A 23,983-nucleotide genomic window follows, 5' to 3' on the forward strand; every position below is an offset into this window, starting at 1 on the left:
GGTATTGGCCAGTATCCAAGATTTTTTATCCAGGCTTAACACTATGTCGTGTGTTATTTGTCATATTTATCTTATTTTATAACACACAGGTGCCAGGAATTGTCTGGTCATTATAGATTTTTTGGGGGGGATTGCTAAGGCACACTTGATGAAAACCCCTTTCAAAACAGTGACACAGTTCTCATACAAAGACCCCAAACTCCATTGGTTTAACTTTTTCACAAATAATGTTAACACTTTTTCAAGATTTCTGCATTGCTAAGGTGATGATGAAGATCAAGTGAATCTTGAAAAAACGAATTGGCTATTCAGGCCTGTACCATTTTGTTGTTAACTGTAGATATTAGTTTATATCAGAACAAACCAAATCATTTGGAGAGACACAATGAAAAAAAAACTTTATTCAAGTTCAATGGAGTTCAGCATTCATGTATAAATATTGGAGCTGGGCATTGTTTGCCTTGTTGCAAGAGACCATTACAAACACACAGTTCAGTTCAAGCATCACTCAACTATCACCACTAAAATCTAAATCTATTTTAACGAAGAAAACCTTCATTTTGCCACAGTGAGGCAATTAAAACCATAATTCAGTATGATTTTGAAACGGGGCCCTCTGAATGGCAGGTAATACACTTTACACAAGTCCATATTTTGAAAATACAGAGAATGATGGATGGGCATCTTGTAGCACATCTAAAGCATAAATACTTAACTGTGGGAAGCTCCAATGTGGCTCACCATGCTCCTACGGTTACATAGTGTTAATACTGCGACCAACATTAGGACTGAACAGCACACAAATTACAGCAGTCCTGTATGACACTAGGACTCTGTCATACAATCCCATCACAGTAGCACCTGAGTCAAGGAATAATATGGGACGGCTTCATTTGTTATATGACCACTCTGAAGTGAAGTATTGTTTCTCAGTCGCTGTAGAGTCACTCCTGATCATTTCTTCCTTCTATCTCCCTCACATTGTGACATTAGACTGTCTGCTGCAGGTAGCCCTTGCTTCTTCCAGAGGACCCCCTTCCTCCAAAGTCCTGTCATCTGTGATGATACCGACCTTGTGGTAGATCTCCTCGGGTGGGTGGGAATTCTGCATTGCCAGGTAGATGGTGGAGTTGGGGGGTGCCAGGAGATACTGAAGACAGAAAGAAGGCAAGCTGATTCAGGTTAAAACTACTTAAATACCTGAAAAATTCAAAATGAAGGGAACACTCCAGGAGTTGCACTGCATTAATGCACACATGCATACGTGTGAAATATGTATGTAAATTTTGTGAACATATCAGATCATGTTTTGTTGATTGTCAAACGATTTGACAGGATATGAAGTTGAATCGGTCGTTACAAGAACTAAGTGTACAGAAAAATACATGCAAATACATATAAATATACACACCTCTTTAAAGTGCTGAGGCAGGGTATCTTTTGGACAAAAAAAGTTGGATATACTTTTCCGATACACTACTGCAACCACCCCCAGAGCCACTGCCAGTGCCATGAAGACAAATGTCACCATTGCTGCAACCCATGGAGATTCTTTTTCTGCCAAAAACATCAGACCAAGAACAGAAGAAGTTATCAGTAATTTTCAGTTTCAATCTACCAGTACTTGTTGCCATGCTTGGTAGCATTACGATTTGAATCTGTCATTGCAAAACTCAATGTTTCACTTAGTCACTTTCTTTTTTTCTATTTAAGTCAAAGAAAGTCATTAATTCCTGCAGGGATGCCTCACATTAGTGGTTACTGATAGAGAGGGTGTGGATAAAATAAGAAATTTTAATGCAGTCCAGTTCTGCATCAGATATTATGGCTGCAGAAAAACCCACAAAATGAAAGAATTAGCAATAACTAAACTTTATGACCTTCACAAAACAAAGATTAATTGTAGGGTTGTTGTATTTGACTGCATTTTATTATACGTGTTATAAATGTGTTCCTTATAATCTGTTAACCAAATAGTGCAGTATAGTGAAGGTTAAAGATCTGATGTTACACAACAAAAATACGTTTTCCAGCAAACAACAATTTTAAATGCAATGCTTTCCATACATTGAGACTGTGGCGACCCACCATAGTATAATTTGTTGCACAATAGACTCATAACACTGATATAAAGATATAATGTGCATTCACATCGCAGATTATTTCCCGAGTGGATTACATACAAAGTCAATGCAAAGACGCGACGAGACGCAAATTTGTGTTTTGCACCGTTGCTTCAGCCAAGCAGCTCTCTGTCGGTTACCCAGCAGTGCACTGCTCCCCTCACATTGTATGTGCACTAACGTAAACATGCGAATAAAAATTTAACCGCGGCTACTAGAGACCGGCTGTGGACTGAAGACTTGCAGGACTCTGTCCTCACAGCTGTTCACCTGTTTAATCGGAGTTCAGTGACGCTCCACTCAGTACGTTGATACCTAAAGCTCCACCCTTTTTTTGTAACTTGGCGCTCGCTGCGCGTCTGGAGCGAGGGGAGGTATTCACTTGGACACTGAATACGCCACCGTCTGTCGGCGTTTAAAGGACGAACAAACACCTTATTCTTTAACATTGCTTTTCTGAAAGCAAGTTTAGCACCACCAAGTTTTTCTCATTGAACGATCCCAATACCAGCTCTGTCGCCGTTGCCATGGTGCGTGACGCCTCCTTCTTCTTCCTGTGGCGATTCCAGAGGTGTAGATAGTGTTTTATCAGCTGAAGCGCGAGTTGTTTTTTTATCAATAACTTTATTAAGGACAGTTTGCAAATACATATAACACAAATACACTTACAAACAACAACAACAACAAAATAAATAAATAAATAATGAACAATTCCTTCAATAGGCAGTCCAATTCATATCATTAACTACAGTTAAAAGGGTGCCAATATCCGTCCTGGGAGGTCACAAGTGTGGAATATATTTGCACAGTCTTCATAGCTTTAGAGTTCTTTGAATATTTTATGGAGTCCAAATATTCATTGATTTCATACTCAAACACAGGAAAGAATGGGTTAGAGCCCCAGAACTTACATCTGTGGATGTGATATTAAGCAAGCAGAAATAATAGATTATTATAAAATGCTTTCCTTCCCTTTCTGTCTTAGGCTCCATTACACCAAAGAAAACATCCTTAAAACAAAAAGAGAAATCTGTAATAAAATGAGATTGGATGAACTCAAGAACATTTGACCAGAATATCTCTGTATAGGAACATTTCCAAAACAAATGGGAAATATTTTCATCTGAGCTTTTACAGAAAGAGCATTCAGATTCAATATTCGGTTTATACCTCTTAAGTACACACTTTACTGGGTAGAATCTGTAATTTAATTTAAATGTAACTTCTCTCACTTCATTAGTAAGCATGTATTTGAAAGACAAAGACCAAACTTCCAAGGAACACTATTAAACCATTCCAATATGGAAGAATATAAGGAATAGTAACAATCTCTTTTTGGAATATGGCCCTAATTGTTTTATTGTTAGTCTGGTGCTCTGCATAAAAGCATAAACTCCCCACAGCAGTATCAGAGAAGTCAATAATGTGAGTCAGTGGCCAAGGGAGATTAATGCCCCCTCGCAGCATTCTGATTCAGGTGCTACAAAAAATGTAGGCCCCCGCATAGATTTGTGTTCATTATTACAGACTTTCACAAAATGAGTTTTGTTTTTCCACACAAAATTAGAAAACATATTGTCAATTCTTTTGGACACCCCACTGTCAGCATCTAAAGAGGCAGCCAAGTAAGCAAGTCTGGATATACCCACCACTTTTGTCAGTAATAGTCTTCCTCTCAAGGATAAGTCTCTTTGTAGCCAAGAGTTTAATTTCTTTTGAGTTTTTTCAATGATTGGGCTAAAATCTAATGGACATCTTGTATTTTTGTCTTTATTTATTATTGCTCCCAGGTATGTAACCTGACCTTCACTCTGATATCGCATATAGTTGAAATATCACATTATTTTACTGCCATTAGTTCAGATTTTGTTAGGTTTAATTTGAGACCTGAATCCGTGATAATTCTTTTATCAAATCAATCGCGGGACGAATCTGGGAGGCATTTCTCAGGAAGATGGTGGTGTCATCAGCCAGTTGACTAAGAATATGTCTCTCAGCTATCATTATCCCTTCCAAAGCACTGATAGAGACATGCAGAGCGAGGAGTTGAGAGGCAATCAGAAACAAATACGGAGAAATCGGGAACCCTTGTTTGATTCAACATGACACACTGAATCTAGGGGACGTACCAAATTTTTATTTGTCTGCACTACTACCATTCTGATAAAGGGTCCTGACAGTTTTGCAAAAGCCATCTCCAAATCCAAATTTTTTAAGCGCTTGCAAAATAAAACCATGTTCAAGGGAATCAAAAGCCATATAAAAATCAAGAAACAGAATCAAGCTGTTGTCAGTAATTAGCTCATTATAATCCAATAAAACCAGAACTAATCTAATATGTTGTTTCCTCATGAACCCAGATTGGGGGGAGGTGCTGCTCAGGTTGGGGGGGTGGTTGCCCCAGTAGCAGGAACAACTTATGTCACTTGACGGCCACCGGCACGGCCAACCCAAACCACGAATCAACGACTCATTGTTTTCTTTTCATTCTCCATGGGCTGGCAGACACCCCAGATAACCAAATATACGCGGAGGCAGGCTGAAAAGGTGCCTGGAGCATAATATGGGCCCTTTAAGGGAGTGTTACTGATTTTGACTGAAATGTTGTTCCTTGTTAAACACCTGGAGACTAACCAGTAGACAATTGAATTGTCTTGATCAGTTGGACAGGTATATTGTTGTTCATTTGGAAACAGTTCCCTCCAAACATCAACCAGATCAAATTTATCCATGAAACAACTTATGCCGAATTAGACGACCCTGATCTCCTCGGTGGCCATCTGTCTAACATGTTATTTATCGCTATGTTAAAATCTCCTCCCACAACTACCGAGGCATTGGGGTATTTGTTCAACCAGTATGAGATTTTACCCTCTATGGTATCAAAGAACATGCTATTCTCCACAGAGGAGTTGTATCCATAGATATTAATAATGATTATTGTGTGATTCTTATTGGCTATTACCATTATGAGAAAACGACCCGAAGAATCTATGCCGGTATATTCCCATTAAAATTGTACCTTAAGTTTCCTGTACCAGCTGAGTGATCTGATCCATGTGCTAACCAGATGTCATTTCCACACTGTGACCTCCAAAAGTTACAATCGTTGGCTGTTGAGTAACATTCTTGAAAAAAGAATATCAATCTTATTCTTCTTTGCAAACAAAAAAAAATCTCTTGCGCTTCAGAGCACCCATATTCATGTCATACAATCAGTAGAGAGTTGCCACCATTCAGACAACATATAGTAGGTGCTAACAGCATTCCTACAGAAGAATTGCGTGAATTATTCACACTAGAAATGGTAGAAAGTAGTAAATAAGAAAATAAATACATGTTAATAGTAATACCCGTTAAAATTTTGAAATTCATCAAACAACACACATGCCAAGTGTGAGGCTGTTAAGATGAACAGTTATCCTGATATGACTGACACCGACTTTCTTGAATAATCAGCAGGATAAGTAAGAAGATGTCTCCTGCAGTGGAGAGAAGCCTCTCTGCTGCCCTTATATAAAAAATGTATATGTCTGAAAATTAATTTCGAGGAACACAAAACATATGTGAGATAGTGGAAATGAAATGAAAATCATAATACAGACAGAATTATGGTGTTAAAAATCATCTGACACCTTGAAATATCTTCAGCAAATAATCTGTTGATTTGGGTAGGGTTCAGTATCCACACAGCACATAGGTTGTAAGGATATTAATGGTGGTGATCATCATTTACATACATAAAACCAATGTGTTTCTGATTAAATTCTTTACAGGACACAAAATTTTCACGAGCATAAAGTTTTCATAGCTCTAGCCTCCTAAATTGCTCTCAAAGTTCACCAGATTAATGGATTTAACTTCAAAATATACAGAATTTTTTTTTCGGGGGAAGTATGCCCCAGTCCTCCCAAGATGATCTGACGTCCAACCTCCATAGTCTCTCATAATCCTACATGAAACACTGAAATGATTTGCTTGACACTTGTTTTTGCAAGGACTTGGATATTTGTTTCCAAGTCCTTGCTGTATGCTTACCTTAAATAGCATAACGCACATACTACTGCACTAGTCTGCCACGGCCACCTATGTTGCAAACACAAATACATATCATGTGATGTGTGGTGTTGAAGAAATTTAATTTCAGAGCTTTGTATTGCGGGGAGAAATGATGAGTTTGAGTTTTTCCTTACCGGTATCAAAAATCTAGGGACAATTTCATATCTTGTTGAGACTGAAAATCTCTCTCTGAGGCAAAGTACAAGAGCAAGATTAACAAGCCTTTGGTGATTAGAGATTGGATTCAGGTGGGATTGAGAACTACTTTCTACACCTAGACAGGGACAGTGCTGCATTAATGTTGCAGTTTGAGGTGTCATTTTCGAATAAGAATAAGGCCGTCGGATTATACCCCATTGGGGTTTGTCGAATTTTGGATTCAAATCGATTTTCATTTGAATGAGCCAATAATGATTCAGAAAATCCCAACATTGGATGTGGAATTGGAAACTTTTAATCCCATTTGTTTTGTGTGGCCAGGGATTAAAATAACAACAACAACAACAAAAAAACCCTGAAGTGATTTGCTCCACTGAAGGCATCTCTAAAGGCAGACACATAGTTTGCACTTCATATTTTAAACTATGAAACTGTGACTTCAAGAGCCAAGCCATAGGTAAAACATGAAAATGGAGGCGAAATACTCTGGGAATAGAGCAAATCTCCAAAAGAATTTAACAGGACATCATACCCAATCTGCAAAAACAAACCCCACTGGAGAAGGCTTTTGCAATGAAGTCATCATCCAATTCTGTGCGTGATTCAGATCTAAAGTTGTTAATAATTCACTGAAGATCTGTATACATGGTTCATATACTAGATGTCACGGTTGGACTGTCACGCTGGTCGGATCCAGCTACCCCGCCCCTTCTCCTGTGTATGTGTGTCCTGTATGGGTGTGTGTGTGTCTGTGTGCTCTCTCCCGGAGTAGCTACTCATTGCCGTCACCTTAAAAGGGCAGCACAGGTGGCACTCATTTGTGATCAATTTCCTGATCGTATTTAGACGAGGTTCTGACGGGGACTTATTGATTATTGAACCTGTAACAAGGTAGTGAGATCGTCGGCTCATAAACCTGAGTCTGCTTAACGGGGCCTGTTCCAGGAAAAAGGTTTTTCCTAAAACTCTCACAATTTAACCCTGAAAAGAGGGAAAACTCTGGGTTTTCCGTTCCAGAAAGCGAGTGAACTTAAACTGTAAGTCAGTTACCATGGTAACTGACACTGTGAACCTAACCTGCTCGCTGGAAGGTTTTTTGAAGAAAAAAAGCAGTCTCCCTTTAACTCCTCACTTTTCCGACCGAATCAATTTTTAATTTAAACAAATCGGAAATCAAATCAAATAGGGACCTTGTGAATTATATCAATTAGGGAAATCTGTGGTGATGCCTGTCATGGAGTTTTGTCTATCCTCCCCTGAGAAACTGTTAAAACAAATCTTCTCAGGCACCAAGCAAGGTCAACCTGTCTATGGCAAGCCACAACAATCGTCGAGCAGGTGAAGTGTCATAGTCGTGGGGAGATGACGACATTACACTAAACTAAATACACTGCAGAGACTGGGAACAGGCAGATTGTCATGGGGCGCCATACACTGCCCACCTTGTTGATCTGTGTAAACGAACCAGAAATCTCCTTGATATATATTGAGCTCTTATAATAAATACTTCTGCTTAAGACATCCACGATTTCCATCTCCCTGAATTGGCATCCACTCCTTCAATTATTCCTTTTCAATGCCAGGCCCTATTCCCTACAAAAAATACACTTTACTGTTGAGAAACTAATGTTCTTATCTATCAAAAGTGACTCATTGGATTGTGTGACTGTAACAGTTAGCAAGCAGTTTAGATGCCTCTGAGACCACCCAACTGTTTTTCTAGTATTGCTTGCAGGTGGTAAATCCAGCTCTTAGTTCACTCACATTCTGTTTGACAGATGCACAGAATAGTAGGGGCATTAAAGCTCAATTTTAATCTAACTAAATCTAGTGTTAAATTCCCCACATCCTCTGGTTCGCAAGAGTCCATATAATCAGAGAGCGTACACTCCAATTTGTTGTATTAGGGCCGTGTGGCCACTCTAATACAAGGGAACTGTGTTCTCCAAGCAAACTTCAAACAGACCAGAAAAAGTCTGAGGTGTACACAGCTGTATGTGTGCACAGAGGAGATTTGTGGGAGAAAGTGGAAGGAAGAACGGGCAAATATTTGTCTTATACGCACGAATGACACGAATAAGCACAGATGTTCCAGGGACAAAACTCAGTTACTCACGTGAGCAAAGCGACGCAAAAAAATTGCATTGCGTCGGGTGTGAATGCACCTTAAGGTTTTTGGTCATAAATCATAGTATTGGACAAATTCAAATCTCCACAAATTTCACCAGAAACTAGAACGTAACGGGAGCAACAAAGTCTATGTCTGGGAAGCATGAATGTACTAGATTTTCTGCCAATCCATTTCATATTTGTACAAAATGATTGAACAATTGACCAACAAAATACCACTGGCTGCCCTACAGCCCTGCCTCTAGAATGGCTAAAAAAAACAGTGTCGTGAACTTATGATATAGGAAATGTTTGGTTGAATGCTTCCTGCTTACTAGTATGACCATCCTTTCTGGTGGTGTTGAACGTCGCAGGACTTTCAGGAGCCAAACCCCTGTATTTTCACAGATAAATAGATACAAATCCTGATTTTCTTGTCAGCAAAAGACACTTACCATTGGTGGTATTCTCACAGACAATTCCGCTGGGCTTACTGGGGTTGGAGTTCCTCTCTGTGTTGATCTGTACTTGGACACAGTACTTGGTCCAGGGGTCCAGGTCATTCAGAACCACACGGTTTTGTTGTATATTGCTGATGTGTTTGGCCTGTAAGAAGCAACAGAAACTGATCAGGTGTGTGGTGTAGTCCACCCACAATTGTATTAAGGAAAATGCAGCATAGTGAAATGAGAAGACAGAAATATAACAGGCCACTGATAACCGTGGAACAATCTAATCTTCAAGCACAGAGTATTTAACTATTAGTCACTGCATAATTTACAGTCCATTGCGTGGAGAGGTCTTCTGATGATTTGGCAACACTAATATTGCGTGTGCCCCTCCATGTGCATCATAACAAGCAAGACAGAATTGTCGCATAGATGACAGATATGGAAACTGCTAACATGAAACATAATCAACCAGACAATAACTTAAATATGTAATGGTATAATTGGGATTTCAATAGTTAAATATTGGTTGAAAAATAATGTAACAAGATCACAAATCTGAACACACATTAGCTAACATTCAGTACTTGACTTCTAGTCAATCTACTTCTGTTATCCACATGGATAATGTGGCCATTACAAAAAAATTGTTTAAGCATTTTGTCATGGTGGCCAAGCAATTGTTCTTTCACACACAATAACTGTAATAACATTAACATTACTCATTACTCATGTATCCACCTTTTCCTTCTGGCTGTCCTTCCAGTAGGTGATGTTGTAGGTGGCAAAGATGTATATATTCCTGAGTGCTGATATTGCGAACACTGGATCTTTAATGCTGACTTCGATAGTAGGCCCATTGGAGAAAAGAGAGACATCGGGTGAACCAATGATGGCTGAGGAAGAGAAAGAGAAGAGTGAGAAACTCTTTGTTTAATGCCACAAAACATGAAGAGGAAGTTGTTTTTCCAGAGCTGACAAAGGTCTTGGAATATACCAACATAAACTGTCTGACAAAAAAAAACAGTTCTAGTTGTTGTATATCTTCCACCTGGCTCTTTTTCTGAATTTTTGTCAGAATTTTTGGGAAGGTTAGTGCTTAGCACAGATAAAGTCATTATACTGAGTGATTTTTTTTCTGTTGCTGTTGTATCAGTCAGTGGTTGGATCAGCGTAGCAGTCAATAAATGGGACAAGGGAGGTCACGTATGGAACAAATCAGTTAGGGCCAATATAAGGGACTTCCTAATACAGGACAGTTGGTAACCTATGACCATGTCGGAGCTACCTAAACCTCAGGCTAATCTTAAAAAAGAACGACTGGTTGCCGCCAAGGCTACAATCAAAACTCTGCAGAACCAAAATATTTCCCTGCTAGACTGACTGGAGGACCTAGAAAATAGATCATGGCGGTCTAACCTACGCATTTTAAATATACCATGTGAGTTTTAAATGGTTATGTAGTAGTGTCCCTGCCTGTGAGTAAGCGAGAGATGTTTATCCCATATGTTTTATGGCACCACAATGGCCTCAACAGATCTCAGAATGTGACGACCAATGACCTATGTAAACTGATGTATCTAGGGAGTGCGAAGAATAACACTGATCACATCTGGGAAAGGAGTTGAGGAAACGTGAGACAAATACGGCCATGTGTTACCGACCAGAGGGTCCTGGGGCCAATAAGATATGGGGGCAGTGCAACTTCTATTGGGGCACTAAACCGTCCTATGTATCGGTGGGCTCGACGAAGGATAGTCAGACCCCAGATATCATTCTACATTGCATGCTCTGCCTGTAGTCTAGGGTTGTTTGTCGTACAATGAATAAATCCAGCCACGAATGAAGAGTCAAACTTGTTGTTCCTTTCTTGAGTCACCGGTAACGAAATAATACACCTTTACATACCAGAAGGATGTGAAAACGGAAAAGACCCCACTACCTTTGTATCCAAACTATTGAGGGATATTATTGGCCCGGACGTCTTCACATCTACGTCCCAGTTGGATAGAGCAATCCGCACTCTTGGATCTAAACCTGCAGCGGGGAAGCCCATGCCGTTCATCGTGTGTTTTCATCGTTATCGTGACAGAGAGATGGCATTCAGATTGGCTAGACAACATCAGATGAAGTACCAGGGACTTGAGAGTCTACCCCGACCTGAGTGCTGTCCACAATTAATATGTCATATAATATGGGCCATCACAAAAGTGTATCTAAACAAAATAATTACAAATGGGAGTCATAAAGGTGTTTTCGTTCAATGTCTCTGGTTGTAATCACCCTATTAAACGTAAGAAAATAATCAACTGTTTGAAACCAACTGGATCTGATATTGCTATGATACAGGATCTGAAAAATGGATGGGGGAAGAGGATGGATTGGTCAAGTAAACTGGATAACTGGATAATCAGAGAATTACTATCATGAATATTTTGTATATGCTCCTGTGTTAACTCCAAACCATTGTTTGGGATGCATTTAAAGCAGTTTTAAGGGGTCGACTAATTCAACATTGCTCATACCAAAAGAGGAATGAGTGTGAAAAACTAATTACTCACAGCAAAATCATCTCAAACTTCAATTTATTAAAAAAACAGACAGTTACCCGGAACAACATGAACACAGTTAGGTTTGAAATAAATAAAATCCACCAAAAAAAGGTTGAATTTAAAAGTATTTCGTAGTGCACTGGCAAAGGGTCTACTCCTTCCAAGTATGAGAAAAAGCTTGATCACAATAATTTACAAAAAAGGAAAAGACCCGATGTATTGTGGAAGTTATAGACCCATTTCGTTAGGAAATGTAGATGGCAAGATATTCGCTAAAATACTATCAAATAGACTGGATAACATACTTCCTACAATATAGACCATGACCAAGTAGGGTTTATCAGGGGCTGCACATCCGCAGATAACTTGAGAAAGCTGATACATATACTGTGGGGAAAAAGAGATTGTCCAGACGCTGTCGTGGCCTTCTCACTAGATGCGGAGAAGGCCTTTGACAAGGGTGAACAGGGATCTTGTTTTATACACTAAATAAATGTGGTTTTGGACCAACATTCTTAGCATGGATTAAGTTATTATACATGGACCCTATGGCGTCAGTGTTGTATAATGGCATTATGTCCTCCCCATTTCACTGACTATATAGAGGCACAAAGCAGGGATGCCCGCTTTCTAACCTCATCTTTGCAATTGCTCTTGAGCCTCTAGCCATTGCTATACAGAACAATATAAATATCAAAGGGGTCATAGCAGGTCACCAGGTGCATGAATTATTTTTATACCCAGATGATATTTTAGTGGTCTCACGCAACCCAGAAACCACTGTCCCCATAATTGACTCCCTGGTGGATAGTTTCTCTAAATATCTGGTAACAAAATTAACTGCACCAAATCAGAGGTTATGCCCATATCAAGCACCTCCACTGAATCACTCAGCACTGGATGGTCGTTCAGATGGGTCCCCTCAGGTATGGTGTATCTGGGTATTAAACTTATGTCCAACATTACAAAAATGATGCAGGCTAATCTCCAGCCTATTATACAAAACATTGAGTACCTATTACATAATTGGAGCAAGCTGAATATATCACTACTAGGTAGGGTCAACTTAATAAAAATGATTATAATGACAAAGGTCAACTACATAACCTATATTTTGCCACTCTCCCTTCCTGCTCATCTCCGAAAAGAGTATGATAAGTGTGAAGAAAGAGTTGCTTGATCCCTTTCATATTGAAACGTTTGTGACAGAGACAAGTGGGTCCTAGTAGTTCATAATCCGGTGCTGGAATTTACAAGAGAAAGTTGGAAAAGGGCTGATCGCAATGTTAAAAATAACCCTTTATTGACCTCTGAAGCCTCAATATGGTTTAATTCTAAGATTAGAATAGCCAAAAACCCTTTCTGCACCAGTGGGCTAAAGAGGGAATTCTGCATCTGGGGGACCTATGTAAGAATGGTAATATGGTTAGCTTTGAAAATATGGAGCAATATTACAGTCTGATAAAGACAGATTTCTGGAAATATCTCCAGCTCCGTCACTGTCTCCTTTCTGAAATGAGTTCTGGACCCGTCCCAAACACTGAAATACAATGCCTGCTACAATATGTTTGCCTTAAAAAAGGTGGTGCATCAATCTTTTACAACCTCATTAGAGACGCCAATGAACTAAAACTAGGGGGTCTCAAATTGGATTGGGAGAGAGATATTGGGGAAAGTATCGAGCAGTGGAATGAAGCCATATCAAGCTGGCACATTTCCGCTTGAGAAGTCCAGAAATTATCCTCCATCGATCATATTGGACCCCAAGAAGAATGGCTAGACTTAAACTAAGAAATGATGATCGATGTTGGTGCTGTTATAATGAAACTGGAACAATGGTACATATGTTGTATGACTGTTAAGTACTGGTTAAGGACCTTTGGAATAAAATAATACATTTGATGAATTAACTGTTTAATGTCTCCCTAACAAAAAGTCCAGCATAATGTCTCTTGGGAATTATCTCTTGTTATTATCTTTTGCACACTGGATCGAACTAATGTCCAACATAGCAAGCTATGAAAGAATCACATCCAGACTCTCTGGAAAGCAAGATTTATTTCTGAAAGCATGGACCCCATTCCTGGACTACATTAATAATAGACAAAAGACTGATCTTGCACGTCACGTACAATGAATTTTCATGTGATAAAGCCTGGTGTTGATATGTCTATATTTTAATGATCCTTATTTATTTATTTTAATTTTAAGCTTGTTTTGTTTCTTTTATGTATTTATTTATTTTTTCTTTGGTTACCTTTTGATTTATCATATGCCTAAATATACTGACACAATAAAGTTTTGATTCTGTACTGTGGCACCCCAGTGCCTCTGCTGGGAGGGAAAAACCCTCCCCACCATGGTCAGAGGCCCTTCCCACATTGCAGGCCAATGGGGAAGGTCATTGGAGGGAAATATCTCCCCAACTACCTGCTCCCTGTCTGGGATAGCAGCAACAGGTGAGCGGCACCCAGGTTGATTGGAGCTGAGGAAAGCCACCCAGGTGTGGCTAATCTACCCCTGATTAAGACTGCACCACGGATCTGCTTTAAGTATAGATTTACTAGGCTTTAAGAGGCAGACAAACTGAGGAGGGATGGAAGGAGGGAGAGTGTGGACGTTTCAGCGGGAGCTGCCACTTACCTTAAGGGCATAAGTAAAAGACTGTTTGTGTGATAAAGATCAAGAGGATTGTTGTTGGACACAAGGAAACCAAGGAGGGACACACTCAGTCACATGCGGTGAAGACCGGACGGTTCGGAGCCCAAATGCTCACAGACCCAGCCTTACCCCTCTATCCTCTGCTCTCTCTCCAGGCACAGTAGAAGTGGACCACTACCCCGTTCCGGGATAAATTTAAATTATGATGCCCCCACCTGCTATGGTGTTTTTTTTTTGTTTTTTTTTAAACCTGACCTACTTTATTCCAATTGTTGCTTGAAATCACCTCGAGCTAAGCCAGGGCTCTCACAGTACATATGCATATTGTTATTTTTAAGGTAGCTGTGGAGATATGGGATGGGGTAGAAGGGTGGGGGTATTCATTATCTCACGGAGTTCCAAGAAATGTCTTATGAAGTACAATAAATAATAATAAAAAAGAAAGCACCACATAACTTTAGCCTCCAGCTCTACTGTGAGGAACATTGGAATTATTTTGATCAGGACATGTCCTTTGAATCACACATAAGACAAGTCTCTAGGACAGCCTTTTTCCCACCTGCACAATATTGAGAAAATTAGAAACATCCTATCTCAAAAGGATGCTGAAAAACTAGTCCATGCATTTGTTACTTTTAGAATGGACAACTGTAATTCATTATTGTCTCCCCCTCTTTCCATCGACTTCTCCTCTCTCCCCCATTTCTCTCCTCTCACCCCAACCAGTCGAGGCAGATGGCTGCCCATATTTAACAGTTTTTAGTCATCCCTTAGTCAGCCCTCAGAACAAATATTCTATATGCCCATCTCTGTAGATCCCCAACACTTCTGTGAGAGGTGCAAATTACTACTCTGATGTTGTGTACTCTTTCAACTTTGCATTCCTGAGGGAAATATCTGGCTCTTAGCAGCTAAATAGTGGAGCATTTAACTGACTCCACTGTTCACCAGGTAATCTCTGATTTAGTCCATCTGCCGTTTTGTAGTGGTATTGTAAAAAATGTTTTTAAAGCTTGTTTGCAAATTTGCCTTTGAAAATTAGGTCTAAAAAAGTTGTCAAGACTGAACCAGAAGTAAAGTCGCAGCCCATAAAACTAAAACAATGATCTGTTGGATAATAAAATGCACCAAGGAGAACTGTACATTTGGTTTTCAATGTTTTGTGGATTTGTCACTCAGCTCTCAAATTAGTCATTTGACCTTCTGTTCATGTTTAAGTTTAGATATTTTTTTAGTAGATCCATTTGACTAATCAGCTTAACAAAATATTAAAAATCCATCTCATAGTTTGTTTTTTTTACAAGCAGATCACCTTCATTTCCAGATACAGTAAATGTCACTTTTGTGGGTTAAATAAATTTAAAAAATCACCATTTAATACTGAGTTTCTACTTACTATCTCCATCCATGTTAATTTGATTACTTTCCACCCAGGCAGAAGCCTCTGACCCCGACTGCACCAGCACTCTGCCTGTGTACTTTCCATTCTCATTGATGGCTGACTCACTGAGGCGAGTTAGGTCACATTCGAGGGCGGTGATGTTCACACATCCAACTGTGTAGGCTGTGACTGTAGTTCTGTGGACAAACATCATACTGGTATTAGGAATTTGCTAGCAGTGATGTCAGTGTGTTTGTGAGCAAAAAAAAGACACGTGTGAAGTGAATACTTTGGAGACAAAAGGTGTGGCATGGTAACTTTTAACACACTGTTGCTATCAAACTAAAATCAAACCACACCTTTCTTTTTCTAAGCAGCATTGATTGGGCTGACATTAACGTTTTATTCACTTAATTTCTACAGTATAATCGCCTTAATTGTGATTATATATAATATATATATAAACATCAAGCAGACAATATTATTACCACTTTATTCCTTCATATCTACAGTATAATCACCTTAATTGTGAACATGTTTAGTGTTAGAAAACTTTTTACTATTTATTACACATCAAGCAGACATTAGCATTTTATTTAGTCATGTTTGTGTCCAGACTCCAGAAAGCTGAGCATAACCCATTTAAAATGGGTTAGGGTTATCACCTTATCACTCGATATGGCTGATGTTTCACAAAACAACTGCTTATATTCAGTATATCCAGCGGTCATAGAGCAACTTTAGCATTCATTAGCCTGCTTTCTGTTTTAACTCTTAAGTCTTTTCAATCTCTTATTACCTCAGCTGTCCTGAGGGAAATATTACATTCAATCATTTTCAATTTAATTTTTACAGCGCCAAATCACAACAAACATCATCTCAAGGCACTTTACATAGTGAGGTCAAGACCTCACAATATTACAGAGAAACCTAACAGTTCCCACAATGAGCAAGCACTTGTGGAGGAGAAAAAAATCCCTTTTAACAGGAATAAATCTCTGGCAGAACCAGGCTCAGTTGTGGACGGCCATCTACCGTGATGGGTTGGGGTGAGAGGAGAAGATGGGGGAGAGAGAAGAGGTGGGCAGAAAGAAGGGGAGAGAAGAGAGAGAGAGAACAGTTGTATAGTAGTTGCTTTAATACTGACACTTATAGATGCAATGATGTTATTATTATTTTTGTATTATTAATAATAATAACGGATTTGGATCCTGCAGCTCTGGAGTGAGAGATACACTAGGAGAGAGAGAAAACAGGTAGTGACATGTAATGTTAATATATTGGGGCAGAGAGAGAGAAAGATTTTTATTTTTATTTTTAAAAACAACTTTTATTAAAATTTCGGTCCATCTGGAACATCACGGTCCTCTACAAATGAATTGAAAAACAAAAATTAAATAAATGAATGTACTGAATAAATCAAATCATGAAAACACAGAGTGAAAGATGAGCTCTTCCTCCTTCACTGAACACACAGCCGTGGTGAAACACCACTTGTTCAAAAACTCCTGTATGTCCTTCATCAGAGAGTGGAATCTGAAATCCACTCTCACTCTACTCTTACCAGAGACGCGTACATTTGTTAGCTCTTGTCCGGAGACATTTTGTATCTTGTTTTTCCTGCTAATATAAATTGACAGTTTGAGAGAGAGAGAGAGAGAGAGAGAGAGAGAGAGAGGCTCATGGCCTATAGCAACATAACTAAGATATGGTTACGTAGACACCTGAGCAGCTCTAGCTATAAGCTTTATCAAAGAGCAAACTTTTAACTCTAATCTTAAAAGTAGAGAGGATGTCTGCCTCCATGACACAAACCGGGAGCTGGTTCCAGAGGAAGGCTCTGCGTTCCATTCTACTTTTACAGACTCTGGGAACCACAAGAAATCCTGAGTTTGCAGAGTGAAGTGATCTATTGGGATAATATGGAACTATGAGCTGTGTAAGATATGATGGAGCCTTATTATTAAGGGCTTTTAAGGTGAGGAGTGGGATTTTGGATTATATTCTGAATTTCACAGGAAGCCAATGGAGAGATGCTAACACTGGAGAAATATAATGTTTCTAATGTTGTTGATATTGCTCAGGTGAAAAAAGGTTTGTTTTGTGTGAGTCAAAGGACATGTCCAGCTCAAACATAACTCCAACGTTCCTCACAGTAGAGCTGGAGGCCAAAGTTATGCCATCTAAGGTAACTAATATGCTGAGATAGTGTTTCTCTGAGGTGTTTAGGGCCGAGTACAATTACCTCAGTTTTATCTGAATTTAGAAGTAAAAAAATTATACGGCCTTTATCTATTTAAGACAATACTGAAGTTTGTCTACCTGATCTGTTTCATCTGGCTTTATAGATAGATACAGCTGGGTATCATCTGTGTAACAATTGAAATGTATATGGTGCTTTCTTATAATATTGCCTAAAGGAAGCATATATAAAGTGAAAAGTATCGGTCCCAGCACAGAACCTTGTAGAACTCCATGACTAACTTTTGTATGAATGGAATATTTGTTGTTCGCTAACAAACTGAAATCTATCTGATAAGTAAGACTTGAACCATTGTAGTTGTGTTCCTTCGAGTCTCTGTAATATAATGTTGTGATCAATGGTGTCAAATGCAGCACTTAGATCTAATGGGACAAGAATAGAACATGTCCACTGAGGCCATGAGATGGTCGTTGGTAACCTTCAGCAGTACTGTTTCTGTACTTTGATGTTTTCTAAACCCTGACTGAAAATCTTCAAGCAAACTACCCCTGTGCAAATAGTCACATAATTGGTTAGCAACATATTTTTTGAGGATTTTAGAAATGAAGGGGAGGTTTAAGATAAGATGAACCTTTATTGAGTGTCACTCCCAGGAACTTGTAGCTATCCACCATCTCCACCCCCTCCCCATTAAATACAACAGGGGTGGGGGCCTCCTTCTGTATGAAATGTCCATGACATCCCCTTGGTTTTCCTGATGTTGAGCTGCAGGTGGTTTCTGTCCCACCATCCTACAAAGTCCTCAACCAGTTCTCTGTACTCCTCCTCTTTATCATCTGTGATGCAGCAGACAAGGGAGTCGTCTGAGAACTTCTGAAGTTCCCGAGTTGAAGCAGAAGTCCGCAGTTTAGAGGTTGAACCGAAATGGTGACAGGACAGTTGCCTGTGGAGTTCCAGTGTTGCTCACCAACACATCTGACAAGCAGCCTTGCAGCCTGACATACTGCGGCCTTTCAGTGAGGTAGTCTGTGATCCATGTCACAAGGTCCTGGTCCACCTGCATCACAGAGAGCTTCTCAGCCAGCTGGGGGCTGAAGGGTGTCGAATGCACTTGAGAAGTAGAAGAACATTATCCTCATGGTGCTCTGTGGCTTTTGCAGGTGCGTGTATGCTCTGTGAATCAGGTAGATGATGACATCGTTGGCACTGTCAGGGGCCTGAGGTGTTGTAGAACCAGCCTCTCGAAGGTTTTCATTCTGTGTGATGTTAGGGCGACAGGTATGTAGTCTCCAGGAGCACTGTGTTGTCCCTTCTTTGGCACAGGGACGATGCAGGATGTCTTCCAGATCTTAGGCATCTTTTTTAGCCTTAGTGAGAGGTCGAAGAGGTGCCTGAGAACTCCCGGCAGCCGCCCCGCACACACCTTCAGAACCTTTGAGTTGATGTCGTCAGGACCTCTGGCCTTGTTGGTCCTGGTTCTGATGAGCTGCCATCTCACCTGGCTGGTCCTAATTACTGGCATGCCATGTGGTATGACAGAGGACAGACTGCTCTCATCCTTGGGAACATGGGAGGTGGGGTTGGTGAGGGTGGGAGGACGGGAGAGAGAGAGGGTGAGAGGAGAGGAGGGAGGTTCGGGGAGGGAGGGTGGTGGATGAACAGGGGAGGGGGGTGAAGGATGGTGTCTGGGATGGGGATGGGCCTCTGGATCGCTGGAAGTGGTTGAGTGAATGATGTCACAAGCACGCACTGCACTGCCGACGGTGGTGTTTTTTTAATGTTTTTTTTACTGATTCTGAACCTCAGAACTACTTGTTTTGATCTAAATTATTTATCTAAGTCAAAGCACAGCCATATCAAAGTGTAGCTTGTCCACCAACACAAATACACTAACAAATCACAAACAATTATACTTGGCTCCCACAAAAGGTGACACTGTTGACTGCTGATGTTTGTCACTGCATAAAATTCTGCCAAAGTTGTAGTGTTGTCAGTCATTGACAGTAATGTTGATTTGTAATGATTTGTTACTGTGATATTCTTTCTACAGGACCACTGCCTAAAGTTTCAATGACAGCACAGCCTGACCTGTCAGCCAACAGACCTGTTTAATACTAAAGAGCTAGGAAACCCTGTGCAGACACCATTTCTTATTTATTTTTACATATGTTGTGTATGCTAATATTATAATATATACATATAGTATTTATATTATGTTATATTTTATGGTGTTCCAAAAAAAATAAACAGGTGTCATCACACATTTGGTTCTCATTATTTGTGAAACTTGTAAAGAGATAAATGTAATGGTTGGATTGTCAATGCTGTGAGTATAGGGAAAAGGCCTTGAACATTTTGAAGAAACATTTTTTTTATCAAAACAATTTAGAACAGGTTATGCAGAACATAAATAGTAAGCAGAGCGCCGATAGGCAGGACCTATTGTTTTTGTAAGGATTATTATTAGGGCCCAGGCGCCGACCAGCAGGAGGCCCTATTGTATTGGTAAGGATTATTAGGGTCCAAGCGCCGACCAGCAGGAGCCTGGCGAAGGCCCTCTTGTTGTTGTAAGGATTATTAGGGCCCGAGCACCGACCAGCAGGAGGCTGGCGAAGGCCCTCTCGTATTTGCTCCATTTCTTATTAGGGCCCGAGCGCCCACCAGCAGGAGGCTGACGAAGGCCCTCTTGTATTTGCTCAGTTTCTTATTAGTGCCTGAGCGCCGACCAGCAGGAGGCTGGCGAAGGCCCTTTTGAATTTGCAAGGATTATTGGGGCCCGAGTGCCGACCAGCAGGAGGCTGGCGAAGGCCCTTTTGTATTTGCTAAGTTTCTTATTATTATTATTAGGGCCCGAGCGTCGACCAGCAGGAGGCTGGCGAAGGCCCTCTTGTATTTGCTCCGTTTCTTATTAGGGCCCCAGTGTCAACCAGCAGGAGGCTGGCGAAGGCCCTCTTGTATTTGTAAGGATTATTATTGTTAGGGCCCGAGTGCCGACCAGCAGGAGGCTGGCTAAGGCCCTCTTGTATTTGTAAGGATTATTATTAGGGCAAGAGCAACGACCAGAAGGAGGCTGGCGAAGGACCTCTTGTATTTGTTCCGTTTCTTATTAGGGCCCGGGCGCAGACCAGCAGGAGGCTAGCAAAGGCCCTCTTGTATTTGGAAGGATTATTATTATTAAGGCCCTCTTGTTTCTGCTTCGTTTTTTCTTCTTCCTATTATTATTATACTACTTCCCAATTGGGCTCATTTTTCACTGATTTCCCATGCATGAAAAGTCACCAAAATTTGCAGACTTGCTGGAAAGTTGTGCCATTCATTGTGAAATTAATCTTGAGCATGGGCATGGCAAGATGGCACGTACAGGTTTCACCTAAATGGATGAAATTTGGCATGGACATTTATCATGATCAAACACACCTAAAAGTCAATTGCAGGTATATCATAATCTCAACAGTAAGTCGGCCATTTTGATTTGAACGTTTTTTTTGCCTTTTTCACACGTTATATTTTAAGGAACTCCTCCTACAGATTTCACATGACCTACTTCAAATTTGGTGTGTGTCATCTAACACAAATCAAATCAATTACATCTTTAACACATTTATTGGTTCTGAGGTTAGTGTAGACTCACTTATACTGAGTAGTGTAGACCAGGCTGCCGGCTGCCCCTTTAGGTGGATTCCACGTTAGCACCAGGTTCATGTTGTAGGAAGTCAAGTTGACGTTAGTGGGACGACTGAGGATTCCTGATACCACTGCAGAATCCATACCCAAACATAATATAAAACAAAGTTAGTATCATCAAAAGTACACTGAGGAATGGAGACGTTATACACTCACCAAGCACATTATAAACACATGAACACACTTATATATCAGCCAATCATGTGGAAGCAGTGCAGTGCATTAAACCATGTAGATACAGGTCAGTGCAGTGTTTCCCCTATATGCATCCTGTACTGGATTTTGACCACCGGCGCTAAATGATTCAAATTTTTTTTTTTTATGAGAGGAGTTTGGGCTAGGCTACGTCTTATCTAGGGGTGGGAACAGAAACCCACTATTAAACGGGCCATGGTGCTAAATTATGAAAGACCGTAGTATCAATAAGCTCCTACGTTAAAACGCTGCTGCTAACTGTATTGAAGAAATGAATGCATTCGTCTATGATGAATTATCGCTATTTCCAATCCTGAGGAGGTCTGTGTCCATGTGCTGTGCAGGGGGCTTTTATTTCGCCGACACACGCAGCACAGACAGAGACACTTAGTGCTCCGTGTGACGGTGGCAGAGAGTGAACCTTCACCAAAATCAATGAAGAAAACACTCGATATTCAAGTGTAATAAATATTTTGGAAGTAAAGGCGCAACACGAGCGATCTGTCAAAACATGAAAGTAAATCTAGGCCTAAAGCTCTTCACAGCTGCAGCTGGTGGGAGGAGAGTGAATGAGTTACACCTCGTTGTGACCAGGTTCATAGTGAAAGACCTACAACCCTTCACAACAGTAGAGTCCAACAGTCTGTCTGTTTATACTGAGTTGTGTTATTTTTTTCCTCTGACAGGCTTTATGTTAGTCCCATCAGTCGGTTAACACACAACATCATTTACTTTATATTAGTTATTTGTTCAAAATAGTGATGATCGTTGTTCAACACTATACTGTGTACAGTATGAGACACAACATTTGTCCATTCCATTCTATTCACATTTAGTTATTTTTTTTTTACTAAAAAGGAAACAAGAACCGATGAGGGTACTCTTAAAGTACTGGATCGATGAGCAGTATCGATAAGCGTACCAGCTCACAATTTCTTTTGGTGACGATACACAAAAGTATATATAATATATAATAAACTATTGATTTTTTTTCCTTATGATCAAAGTCACATTGTCAAAGTTCTCTTTCCACCTAAATCCATTATTTCACCAACACAAGCATCTCTATCGGTGATTTCTGTGAATAACCTGATCCAAATAAGAAACATGATTATCTGTAATTGTCTACATGTTATATTACCTGATCATCTACTCAGCAATGCATTTGTTTTTGATTCAATACATGTTAACTAGATACTCCGTTGAGTTAGAGTTAGGGGTTACACACCTGTGGATCCACACAGAGTGGAAGTCGTCAGGATAAGCACGGTGATAGCTGCTGTCATGTCGTCTTAGCGGCTTCCTCTCTTACATGCGAGCTGAATGCGTGACGGTTGTTCCAGTCAGGGAGCGTGTTTCCTGGTAGCCTTCACAGAGGAGAGGCGGGGGTAATCTGCTTAAACGAAACTCCTCTGTGCTCAGAAACGTATGGCGATTCGTGTAATGTGACAGTCAAGTTGCCGCTGTAAAAAATGTCAGCCATGTTAACTGTCGTTTCCAAAAGGGGAAGGACGCAGCACAATGGGCAGATACTTTTTGTGTGTGCGCTTTGTTTTACTGTGAGGCTTGTAATAACTAAGAGTTGATTAGGACTAAATAACTAACTTAATTTCAAATTGTTACAGTAACTGGTAGTAAAAAAAAACACGGTGTCATTTTTACGTTCTTTTAAATGTATGGGATAAACAGACAGGACCATAAGTGAGCCTTGGAGTTGTGTAATTTATTTACATTAAAAACCGCAGATGGCGTTTCCCCTCAAATCACCATCTGGGATAGTTTTTAGTGTGAGGGGACACATACTTTGCCACCTGTCCCTTAAATACGGAATCGTCCCGTAGTTGACGATTAAATGTTGGGTCCTGTATTCTATTTGTTCCGTATTTTCATCCCACACAAATTGCGCGAAGACCCGCCCTACTCTGCCTCTGATTGGCTAATACTCGTTGCCTTCGTTGGTTGGATTGGTTATGGCCAATGTTGCAAACGTCAGACCCCTCTAGCGACTCTTTTTCAAAAAGGCGACTAGCGACAAATCTAGCGACTTTTTCTGGTGTTATTTTGGGAGACTCTGATGTGAGAGCATGTATCGTTTATACTCTTCTTAACGAGCAGCGGGTGCTTCCGTGGGCACCTCCTCCGTCGCAAAGCACTCACAGGCGTCGCTGAAGTCACTCCCGGCTGCAGTCGGAGCAGGAGATGACGTTCAGCCCCGGGGACTTCGCTCAGCGTTGAAGCAAAAAAGACATGCTGGCTAGTCCGTGGTACTGCTGCGAAAAATCCAATGCGGCCGCGGTGCAAGCTGGGTATGCGCGGTCACGTCGCGTCCCCGGGACGAGGTTATTTGCTCGGTTACGGTGAACGTAGAACGAGTATGTGGCGTCAGTCTGGTACTGTACAGGCGGAAC

General features: G+C 40.4%; 1 protein-coding gene across 3 annotated transcripts; it reads right to left on the reverse strand.

Moving 5' to 3' along the window:
- Positions 1 to 383: 383 nt before the first annotated feature.
- Positions 384 to 23,884, reverse strand: LOC118320593 (interleukin-10 receptor subunit beta). Of its 3 annotated transcripts, none has more exons than XM_035651536.2 (8): positions 23,733 to 23,884; positions 22,804 to 22,942; positions 21,328 to 21,451; positions 15,509 to 15,690; positions 9,641 to 9,795; positions 8,906 to 9,056; positions 1,412 to 1,557; positions 384 to 1,150 (listed from the first exon to the last, which is right to left on the reverse strand). In XM_035651536.2, exons 2-8 carry the CDS (start codon positions 22,859 to 22,861, stop codon positions 977 to 979), a joined length of 990 nt encoding a protein of 329 aa, XP_035507429.2. In that variant the 5' UTR covers positions 22,862 to 22,942; positions 23,733 to 23,884; the 3' UTR covers positions 384 to 976. The 3 variants fall into 3 exon arrangements, with proteins under 3 accessions (XP_035507429.2, XP_035507430.2, XP_035507428.2); XM_035651537.2 differs by having other exon boundaries at positions 22,804 to 22,934; positions 23,733 to 23,843; XM_035651535.2 differs by lacking the exon at positions 23,733 to 23,884 and having other exon boundaries at positions 22,804 to 23,703.
- Between the last annotated feature and the right edge of the window lie 99 nt (positions 23,885 to 23,983).

This window comes from Scophthalmus maximus, chromosome 14 (genome assembly GCF_022379125.1).
Source record: "Scophthalmus maximus strain ysfricsl-2021 chromosome 14, ASM2237912v1, whole genome shotgun sequence".
NCBI classification, from domain to species: Eukaryota; Metazoa; Chordata; class Actinopteri; order Pleuronectiformes; family Scophthalmidae; genus Scophthalmus; species Scophthalmus maximus.